A 12,273-nucleotide genomic window follows, 5' to 3' on the forward strand; every position below is an offset into this window, starting at 1 on the left:
TTGTATTATCAATCATAGTTTTGCATGTGGCCATCCTGACTCCAGTCTTTCACATACTCTCCAAGATATCTAAGCCAATTCATCAAAGACAAAGAAACTCAAATTGACATTTTTATTTTTTTCAAGGGCAGGGAAAGACGAGTTAGATTCAGTCTATAGGTGTGAGGATAACTGTCATACCAGCCCCCCCAAGAAACTCAAAATTGAATTTGACTTATTCTACGTAATGGGGTGTATGGGAGTGTGTGTATAGATGTATTAGGGTTAAGTATTAAGTAGTATGACATTTTTTGTCTTTTTACATAATAATAAAACTTAAGAACTTAATGATTTAAATATTGGGATGAACAAAGAAAAGTGTGGGGTTTAAATAGAAAAACTCTTTAGATATACAATTTGAATCTCTTTGTGATTAATTACTTAGTTGAATGAATATGAGAATACAGTGGGGGCGCGGCAAACTCTACTACTTGGACTAGACACCTGATAGTGAGACCAAGCTTTCACAACATTTGAGCAAATTTCTGCACAGAGAATATTCGGGGGTTGATTCTTCGCCCTTCGAGCTTCCTTTTTTCTCCTATTCCTTGATCCCTGCGAACAAGACCAAAGTAAATAGACCACACTAATGGGTGTTGGCCAAAGATCATCCGATGCCTAAGCTAGTTAGATGATTTTGAGAAAGATATGAAAATAACAGAGAAAGTTGGAGTTTTCTTTACGGTACGAGAGAACTGGGTGGTCGAAAAATAGTAGTGCTCTTGCCTTCTTGGATTTTTCAGAAAATAATTCCCACAAATCTCTAATTTATGGTAATATTCCTTCTTCTTTTTTTATGAAGGTAATTTTCCTATTTTAAGTTTAAATGATTGGCCAATTAAATGGAGCACAATTATTGACCTACAAAATATTTCCATTATCCATGTGGTGTCTCATAATTAGTTGAAGAAATTATAGACTAGTACGGTATCACCACATCAGTTGATAATACTTCCACTCAAATATTGCCATGTGTTTTTAAAAAATATAAAATATAAATATTTTTCCAGCTAGACATTTGGGTCTCAATTTTACCCTTTAGAACAAAATTTTAAGAAGAAAAAAAACAAGACGATGACGACTGCCGCCAAGGTTTGCATTGAGTCTACCCCTTTCTGCCGCCCCTTCCCCATCTCTTCCTTCATCTAAGTTTCTCTCCCTCCATCTCTCTCTCTCTCTCTCTCTCTCTCTCTCTCTCTCTCTCTCTCTCTCTGAGAATCAATTTATTTAATAGTTTGCTTTTATCATCACATTCCATGGGGCCCAACCTTATCTCTGCATATCAAGAATTTCTAAGGGTTTCTTAGTTAAGTTTTCTTTACAGATCCCTCTGGATATGTGTTTCTCGGATATTCTCAAAATTGGATAAAGAGAACTTGGATATGGAGGTTTTGAGAGAGATGATGGCAACCTAGATGAGGAGACTGAAGGATTTGGGAAGGAAGGGGGGTGGAATACAAGCAGAAAGGGAGGGAGAGGTGGAGTGGGATTGCGAAGTGGATAGAGGTGGGAGGGTAGGGCACGACGGAGGGAGACTGAATTGGATAAAGGTGGATGTGGCACAATCTTTTTAAAATCTTTTATTTTAATTCTAAAGGGTAAAATTGAGACCTAATGTCTAGCTGGAAAAACATTTAAATTTTCTTTAAAAAAAATACATATGTCAATATTTGAGTGGAAGTATCACTAGCTGACGTGGTGATACCGTATCATTCTATAATTTCTCAATTAGTTGCCAAAATATGTATTCTTAACGTCATCATTTTTGGTTATTGTCCAAAAAAACACGTCATCATTTTGGTTATTGCCCACGTCACAAAGTTAGGTCACCAGCTATGCTTTTCTATTTCTTTCTTTTTCAAAGACATATTATTTTTTTAAAAGAAAAAGAAAATTAGTGAGCAAGGCAGTGACGAAGTCGATGACGTTGGACGACTTCGTCATTTGTGGAGAGTCGCGGAGTTGTGTATAAACAATATGTCTCACGATCTTCGATCGGATCTGCAGAAGAAAGGAGTAATTTATTATAGTTTGACAAAATTAAGGTTAGCGGAGGATGCAATTTTCGAAAACGATAATGATAATTAAGAAGACTTAAGCCATGCGAATGGAAGACATACGACTTTCGATCAAATTCAGGCTAGTGGGACTGCTTAATTGGATAAAATATTAATAATAATTAGTGGTCCAGATAGAAACATCCTTTAATCTTAATCACCACTTGCTCGGGTCCTTGGGCATGCACCTTCCCAATGCTTACCAATCTCTTCGCATGCACTTCAATGCTTGTAAGAGACTTTTTATATAATAAAAAAAAATTAAAAAAGATAATGAGTAATTGTGTTCCATAAAAATAAGATCAATTATCTGATTTTAAATGTTACAAGTTTGAATGTTTAACCATTCTCTGCCTTTTATTCTATATATACAGATAATAAGCCCGTGCCTCGTCATTATTGTTAGCTGCGAAGTTGACCACCGATGCCCACCACAGCAATACTTATCACAATGCTTAGTTTACATCTACGCAAATAGTTACTTTTAACTATACATGTCCTCTTTTCGAAATGCAGAGCCACTGTGAATTTGTCTGACCCTAGTCAAGAATAGGGTGAAATTCCCCATAGCCTCTTCAGGTCTCGAAAGGGAAGATCGTTCCGCGGTTCGCCACCTATTGGCCCCTTCCTCTGGAAAAAAATAAAAATGATACATGTCCTCGAACTCATATAGATCCAAATCAATCTGGTGATGCTGTTTGCCTTGAACTCATATTATATATCAATTTAAAAATACAAAAACATATATAAAGGCATCAAATTAAGAAATGTTTCTTGAAGGCTTTTACTAATAAAGAAAAAAAATTACATATTGACGTGAATAAAAAGAAGTTGGATCCAATATGAAACGGGAGGCAGTCAGATGCCATCAGAATCTGAATGCTGCAATACATTGCACATGGCAAATTGGGAATAAAATAATGAGGTGGATCCTTGTTACACGTTACTGCCTTAATTAAGGTTTCCAAGGTGGAGAAGCATAGTGCTATAAGTAGGGCATGCAATAGGTAGGCACTTTACAAGTCGTCGTTTGCTACAAGTCAGTTATAAGCCATCCGAAAAAGTTTCCAAGTCATATATCATCATGGTTGTCATAACATTCAAAAAGCCGGGCTCTCAAGTAGACAGTAAAAATGGTGTGGAAAACATTGAGGCCGCTGATACGAAGAGCCTGTTTTCCATGACTGACACAGAAATCTTGGAAGGCATTTATGCCACTCATGTTGTTAGTCATGAACACGACAGGTTTGATGTTCATTCTCTTTTCTCCATCACTGAAAGCATCCTTAAGTGCTCAAAGCAGATCGTCGATAACATTGAGCAGAAGGTATTTCTTGCACTTTCCAATTCTTCCCTACAAAGAGATGACACATGTGTAAAAATTTGACACGTGTGTAAAAATAATTCATCAAACACAGAAAGAAAAACTTCTACAAACATGTCACACTGTCATTGACAGGAATTTAGAAGCTCCTATTTATAGGAGGAGGGAAATATTTAAGTGGGTTGTATTTCTTTGTAATTTCCAAGCTTCATATGTTACACCCTTGATGGGAGTTTTTGAGTATTAGAACACTTGTAATTGATTTTCCTTTGACTTGTTTGCAGGTTCCCCGAGTACATGCTGAAACCATGGAAGGAATAACTATTACACCTGGCTTCAGCACGCCATTGTGCGTTCTAAAGTCCATTGTTCGCGAGGTCATCACATTGCTTTATAATTTATTTTCTTTATATAATTCTTTAATTTATGTATTTTTTAAAATCAAGGGAAGATGGGATTTGAATTTGTTACATTTTCTAACATTGAGAAGGTTATTAGGTACCACTTAAGTCAAGAGATACAATCAGTGAAATATGAGATCCATGATGATTATATATATTCTTGATTCTTGACATTAACTTTACGAATGTTATTATTTATATGAACTTATTCCAGGTGCCATGTAAGGCTCCAGGTGAAAAGAATGCCCACGACGCTACGCTGAAAATACTTAGCAAGGTGTCAAAGTATTCATGGGAAGCGAAGGCTGTGCTGGCTCTGGCGGCTTTTTCTTTGGAATATGGAGAGTTCTGGCTGAGTGCCCAGCATCAACAATCTGACCAACTTGCCATGTCTGTGGCATTCCTTAAGGGTGTGCCAATCCTTCTCAAGCCCGAAAACCTCAAGAAACGCGGCAGAGCTATCACTGATCTCAACAATGTGATCATGTCCACGTTGCAAGTGATTGATTGCATCTTTCAATTGGAGAAGCATTCCACTTATAATGATGTAAAGGAGTTGAGAGAAATCTTGGCAAATGCAAGGAAAGATATCTCGGTGAATGTCTATTGGTGTATCATTACAACCGTAGCTTGCGCCACTAACATCACCCTCCTTACTAGTGATGAGTAAGTTTCATCCACATCTTCTCCATGCTTATACGTCGTGTATGCTTAATTAATCAATTGTTCAGATTGACAATCAAACAATATAACATATACATCGCCCAAATATCATTTACGTAGTATAACTGTTTTAATTCATTCATATCAGGGGGAACTCACAGGACCTTGTCCAGTATGCTCAGAAGATCACAATCATCCTCAGTAAACTTAAGCAACAGCTTAAGATCTGTGAAGAGGAAATAGGTGGGTTTACTTGATGAGCATTCACGAGGAAATACATATGTTGTTCTTGCAATACAAAGCTGACATTCCTTTTTTGTATTATTTAATACAGAGAAATTACAGGCCTACATGAAGCTCAAACAACTCTTCCAAATTCCTACTGAGATTATGGAGGTTATGAAGATCCTAATCTTTTTCAAGCATAATGTGGAGACAACCATTTTCGATGGTTCCACTAAGAAACTGGTTTGCTCTCTCATCATAGCACATTAATTTCTTTTGAATTTTGAATGAATAAAGATACAAATTTGTGTCATGCACATTATTTTATAATTGCGTGCATAATGTTAATTTCTAACAGGTTAACATCGACATCCTAAAGACGAAGAATGTGTTGTTGTTCATTTCGAGCCTAGAGATATCTGAGGATTATATTGCTCGTCTCAAACCCATATATGATTTTACAAAGGAGAATAATGAGTATAAGATTGTTTGGATTCCTATAGTAGAGAAGTGGACAGAAGATCTGCAACCCAAGTTTGAGGCCCTGCGGGCTAAGATGCCATGGTATACGGTAGGCCAGGCTGATGCCCACATTGCAGGCATCAAGTACATCAAGGAGGATTGGAACTTTAATGGTAAGCCTATGCTGGTTGTGTTGAACACAAAGAGTCAGCTCCAACATCTCAACGCTCTGCGCATGATTTGGATATGGGGATGCCAAGCCTTTCCTTTCACACAGGAAAAAGAAGAACAGCTCTTACTTTCTCTCCAAGATACATGGTTTTCCGCCATAATGGATGGCATTGACACTCAGATATCCAAATGGGTGAGTTCTTCCTAACAAATTGATATGGATGTTCATTTTATAATTTACGTTGTCCATGCTAATTGCACATACACGTAATGCATGCACACACAAAAAATCAAATAGATATAAGAAATTTGTTGTGTTCTAAAGTCTAAATAACTTCTGATTTGGTCCTTTCTTTTTTTTTTTTTCCTTTTTTTCCTTGGATGATTTTAAAGGAGAACCTTAAAAAATTAGGATTCAATTGCAGGCTGACGATAATATGTTCTCATGAAAAATTAGGATTTAAAGTGATAACTTTTCTTAAATGCAAACATCGCGCCGTTGGAAACTAACTCTATATATACATTTTATTTCCAACAGAACAAAGACGATTACATTTTCTTCTACGGAGGGGATTCAGTGTGGATGAATAAGTTCAAGGAGAGAGCAACTACCCTTAAAAATGATGCAATCAAAAAAGAACCAAAGATTTCTATTGAGTTATATCCTGTGGAGAAGAACGCAAATAATGACGGTGGGGATGACGGCTTTAGCACCTTCTGGTCCGCCATAGAAAGCATGTTCCATATCAAGGTTATCAATAAGCAGATTGACGACGTGGTAAAACAAGTTCAGAAGCTGCTTTCCTACAAAGATGACAAGAGTGGATGGGCTGTGCTCATCCAAGGCCGTAGGCTTGTGGCCATTGGTGGCTCGACAATGTATACGGTTCTCGAGCAATACCACACGTGGAATCAGCAAGTAACAATAACAATACAAAACTTTGGACAAGTTTTTAATGAAAAGCATAAGGCGGAGGTTGAAAAAACTGGTCACGTCTGCAGCTGCTTTAGCATCGCAGGTGCAACCGGAAGCACCCTAGAGGCCATGGTATGCTACGAGTGTGGCAATGTCATGGAGGCATTCTTCAGCTATAAGTGCTGCCATGTCAAGAAGAACTGAAGAAGGCGTCTTTGATCACCTAATAATTAATAATGCGCCACGCAACTACGATCGAGGTTCCAGAGGGTTAAGGAATGCATGTCTTTTTTCGCATTTTAGTTCGTGTCTTTATTTGATAAAATAATGGGCAACAATATTATGTTGTGATGCCCACCGATGTTTGTTTTTGTTTCAAGTACTGCAATGTTATTGTGCTCTTCTTTCAGTAATGTTATGCTTAAAATAAATTTTACTTGGTAACTCATGCTTCCCATTTAATTAAGGCAAAAATGCGGTTAGCTTTGCCCCTTTGTTATAATTGTCAATTTACCCCTAAATCCTTTTTTTTATTCAATAATTTAATTACTTAAACTATATATACAAATGACTAATTAGGGGCCCGTTGTTAATTTTTTGGATGTCCATCTAAATTTTCATCAATTTAAGAGGCAAATTCGAAATTTTAAAGGAAAATAATAAAAACAAAAAGATATAAAACATTTAGGGAAAAAAAAAACCCCACCTCCATCAGCCGCACTACCATTGATGACCACCCTCCCCACTCAACCACCTCCTTCCCTGCGACCACCGACCAACCACCTCCGGCACAACCCTTAACCCTCTCTCTGATGCCAACCTATTTTGTCATGGCTATCACCAACGTCGTCGCTGCCACCACCCCCGCCACAACCAACGTCACTGCACCACCACCATTGCCACATCCACTGTCACCATCAACACCGCCACATCCACTGTCACCATCAACATCGCCACATCCACATCCACCACTACCATCACCACTGCAACTCCCACCGTCGTCACCCCTACCACAACCACAACCATTGCCTCAGCCACTCCTAGCGCCACCACCTACACTACCACCACAGCCGCCACCGCTACCACTCCCACCATTACCACCACCCCAACCATCACCACCCCCACAGCCTCCACCATCACCTCCACCACCACAACCTCCACCACCACAACCAATACCATTCTTGCCATCACCCCTACTGTCACCACCACTGCCACCATCACTGCCACCATTACCACTGCCACATCCATTGCCTCTACCACCATCGTCACTGCCACTCCCACCTTCGCCATCCTCACCACGACCACGATGCCACCACAATCGTCACTGCCACCCAAACGCACCACCACCCCAACACCACCACCTCCACCACACCATCACAACCACCCCTACCGTCCACCCCCATCACCTTCACCACTGCCACCCCAACGCCACTACCACCACCCACAACCCAACAACACTACCATCCCCATATCACCACCGCCATCACTTTGTCGTGCCACCGTCGTCACCACTGCCATCTCCTACTGCCACCACCACCACCACTTGACATGGTCATTGCCACCAGTCTCCCCACCACCATTAATGAATCTACCATTCCCACCACACCATCTCTACTATCATCACCAACATCAAACATGATGACTTACCACTATAATTTTCGAATTTATAGAAGTTTATTATAATTATAAAAATGAAATAAAATAGAGTCTATCAAACTTTATGATAAGATTCCAACAAATTTCATCAAAATTCTTATGAAATTTAATTGGTTCTAACTATTTTAAAATCTATTAAAATCCACTATTAAACTCTATCAAACTCTATAAATTCCATAAAGTTCTAACTACTTTAAAATCTATTAAAATCTTAATTGAATACACCAACCAATCTTATCGAGCACCACATAGTATTCATGTGTGGAGATTGAGAATTGACCTAACCAATCAAAACCAGATTACCAACTACATCTATTGCTCTATGGGTATTTCCGTCCCACTGTTGGAAAATGCTAAAAATTATGGGTGTGACATACCTTCACGTGGTGTTATTAGTACACGTGTTATAATTTAGATGCACGATAAACTTGATATGTCATTACCTAGATTAAAAAATAAACACACATGTTATAATATGCATGAATTGGTAACACGTTGTATAATGGTCACACCAAAAATTTACTCCATAAATTGAATGTTTCCCTCCCTAGTTCAAATAATAGTAAATTTGGCTTACACCCTTTAAATTCAATTTGCCGTACCTAAAACCCTTCACTTTTTGTTCCCATAAATAATACCCAATTGTATAAGTAAAAACCCATGACTAGGATCTAACTCAGCAAATTACCTAATTAAGCATAAAATCTGATTTATTGTACTTTTCAGATTCCAAAAATACCCCCAACTAAGCCATTATTGCATTTTGTATATTAATGTATGAATCAATATGGAAATAGTTTTTAATTGGATTGTATATAATGACAGATGTTGAATTTGGAAAGATCTCCAAATGGTTGTAATGGATGTAAGAATTAATTTTGAAACATTTAAAAAAAAAATTTAACAATAAATTCAAATTTGGGTAATTGGTTTGTTTAATAAAATGTTTATGTTATTTTCTTTTTATGAATTATACATGACTAATAATCCACTTTATAATTGTTTATGAATAAAACTGTACATACTGATTATGTTGAAAAAATAATGTACCTATTACTTATTTGTTTTAGGAAAAATATAATTTACCTAGTATGAAAAGTGTACATAATTATCTATTCCAATATACCTACATTAATTTTAGTGTACTTACAATTAGGATTTAGGTATTATATGTCATCCAATGTACCTACTGACAGAACCCGTCCCGAATTTCCCAGAACCCGAGGCGAACCTGCGGAGACCCCGGCATCACACCCAAGCCGGGTTCACTCCTTAAATCTATGTCCTCATTTACCAGAGAGGACTACGGGCACGAGACTTTCTGCGAAATTTCGCAGTAGTCTCCCCTGTAAATTGAACATTTCCCCAAAATTTCCACCTGCATAAAACGCATATTATAACCCAACCGGCAGCATGCACAATAAAATCTCAAGCAATTACATAAATGGCCTCCGGCCTTCAAATGATTCTAGCAGAACTGCCCACAAAGTTCTCAAAATAACTTAATGCATCCAACATGCATATAACAACTTCAAAATCTAAAAACGCACACTTTCACTTGCTCAGTCCACAGGACGAGTCTCAATTCAACCAAGTTTTGGGACCAACAACGAGGTCCAACCCAATCTCAATAAGACCACCTAAGTGGGGTCTAATCTGTGGCTGCACCTAGTAACTTCAGGCTGCCTACGTACCCTACTAAGGGATCAAGCCACACGTAGCTCTTTCCTATCTATCCTGGCTCCTAATATCAAATAAACCATTACAGCCATACAATTTCATACATTCTAAGATTTATCCATCACAACTCATCAAACGCAATCACATATATCACCCTTCATACGACGGGACGCACCCGGCCTCGTATGGGGCCTGTCAACACGCCGGCTAATCCAAAGACGCGTGCGACCTCACCACTAGGCCTGGCTACATTCTCACCAGCCCTCACACATCCATATCTCCCCTCATACGTCGGGACGCACCCGCCACGTATGGGACACATCAACACGCCGGCTAATCCAAAGACGCGCGTGCGACCTCCTGGGTCCGCTACATTCTCACCACCGGCACGCTACATTCTCACCAGCCATCACATAATCACATCTCCTCATACGTCGGGACGCACCCGCCACGTATGGGGTGCATCAACACGCCGGCTAATCCAAAGACGCGCGTGCGACCTCACACCGGGCTGGCTACATTCTCACCACCGGCACAGCTACATTCTCACCACCATCACATAATCACATCTCCTCATACGCCGGGACGCACCCGCCACGTATGGGAGTGCAACACGCCGGCTAATCCAAAGCGCGTGCGACCTCCTGGTGCGGCTACATTCTCACCACCCTCAACATGATCACAATATGGGGGGGTACGTGGGGTAGTGCGTATAGCACTGTAAGCTAACATTCAATCGCTTTATTTACCTTTATCCATCCACACAATTTAATATATAAAATATAAATTCTACTTCTATACAAGCCTCAACCCTGGCAAAGCATTTGATAATTCTGCAATTTAAATTATAAATAATATCCTAAAATCACGCATAAACCATTTAACTCAACAACGCCCAAGACCTGTCACTAAGGTCATTCTAACCCTCCTGGGATGATAGAACTACACGGAAAGTCTAGCGGTCAACCCAGGGTCAAACTACCCAAACTTGGTCAAACGGGCCCGCGGGGCCCACGACCTCCAAATTTCGATCCGAAAGTTCCTATAGGTTCTACAAGGTCTAGGACACACGTCCTGCAAGTTTGGTCCAGATCGGACGGTCGGATCACTCACGATCGCACGATCGGACGGTTACTAAAACCCTAACCCTAGGGTTAGCATTTCTGGAGTATCCGGGACTCCAGTTTATGATCCGTCGAATCCTACACGATCCTGGTAATACCTAGATCGACATATTATAACTTCAGGACCATCCAACGGTCCAAACCTAGCGAACCCGGAAAATACGCAATATGCGATATCCGTTCGGAACCCTAACGGTATCCAAAATGAGATCCGAGCACACCTACGCGCTCGTGACATCGAGAGGATTGCAATGGGACAAAAATGCCCCTCAGCTACAGTGCCCACGCGCCGCCACACGCGCCGGCAGCGCGTGGGTGTCTAAAGCGATATCGCATCGCCGGAAATCCTCCAAATCGTGAGCCAAGACTCCTACCCTAGGTAATACACCTAATTTGGAGTCACTTTTGTTCTTGGGCATACCCCAAAAATTGACCGGAAGTGGCCGGAATCGCGATCGCAAAACCGGCCGAATCTCAATTCGTAGATCGAGCTACTTAGCCTCAAAATTTATGAAATCCTACCCAACCATCAGCTAGATCATGCAGAAGGGATGAATTTCCATACCTTGATTGCCAAAAATGGCGGCCGGACGACGGAGAACGAAGCCGGCGAAGTTTCTGTCAAAACCGGCGCTTTCTCCTCGTTTTTAAACACGGCTCTGGCGGCGAGACCCTGGGGTAGGAAGAGGACGGCAGCCGGTCATTTTGGTACCGGCCCGTCGACTTTGGTGGCCGGACGAGAGCACGGCCGGCCAAAGCGTGGCGGCCTCCATTCTTGTCGCGAACCAGCGGAGGGAGAGAGGCGCGGAGAGAGAGAGAGACTGACGGGGGCAATTCCGTCTTTTAACCAAAAATCCATTTTCCAAATATTTACGATTATGCCACTGAGCTTCTTTTGATCATAACTCTCTCGTTACAACTCCGATTCGAGCCCACTACGTGTCTACGGACTCATCTCACCGTGCTCTACGCAACGGTACAACCGAAATTCCCAAATTCCTTCCGGGTAAGAAAATGACTAAAATACCCCTATCCCACGGGTAATTTCTCAATTCCACTTAAATTAATTAAACATGGGATAAATTTGGGGTCGGGGTGTTACACCTACCATTTGAATAATATACCTACTACGAATAAAGTACCTATTATTTATCTAATTAATGTACCTATTTTTTTCTATAAATAATATAGCCTTTTTTGTCTGAATAAAGTACCTATTATTTGTTTTATTAAAAGCAATTTTTTTAAATTAACCTATTTTCTCTCTCCAAACCTTTTTTTTCCTCTAATAATGTACCTATTTTTCCTCTCCAAATAATGTACCTATACACATTTACAGATATATTGTAAAATAATTTACCTGTGGGTAAATAATGTACCTATATTTTATATAAATTATTGTGTACCTATTTTTAATTATGAAAAATATACGCAATTAAAAGTAACTGACTTTGTTTTTTTTTTTTGGGTAAATAATATACCTATATTTTATATGTATATATTTATATTATATTTTTCATAGGTACATTATTGGATATGTAATTTACATATTTTT

General features: G+C 39.6%; 1 protein-coding gene across 1 annotated transcript; it reads left to right on the top strand.

Annotated features, from left to right (window-relative positions):
- The first annotated feature begins 3,180 nt into the window (after positions 1-3,180).
- On the top strand, positions 3,181-6,523 carry LOC103324225 (protein SIEVE ELEMENT OCCLUSION B-like). The gene is made up of 7 exons (XM_008226262.2): positions 3,181-3,423; positions 3,705-3,797; positions 4,036-4,487; positions 4,633-4,727; positions 4,819-4,952; positions 5,068-5,535; positions 5,881-6,523. The coding sequence occupies exons 1-7, from the start codon at positions 3,181-3,183 to the stop codon at positions 6,460-6,462; spliced, it is 2,067 nt and encodes a 688-aa protein (XP_008224484.1). The 3' UTR covers positions 6,463-6,523.
- Positions 6,524-12,273: the final 5,750 nt, after the last annotated feature.

This window comes from Prunus mume, linkage group LG2 (assembly GCF_029339155.1).
Source record: "Prunus mume cultivar Tortuosa linkage group LG2, ASM2933915v1, whole genome shotgun sequence".
In the NCBI taxonomy this organism is placed as follows: domain Eukaryota; kingdom Viridiplantae; phylum Streptophyta; class Magnoliopsida; order Rosales; family Rosaceae; genus Prunus; species Prunus mume.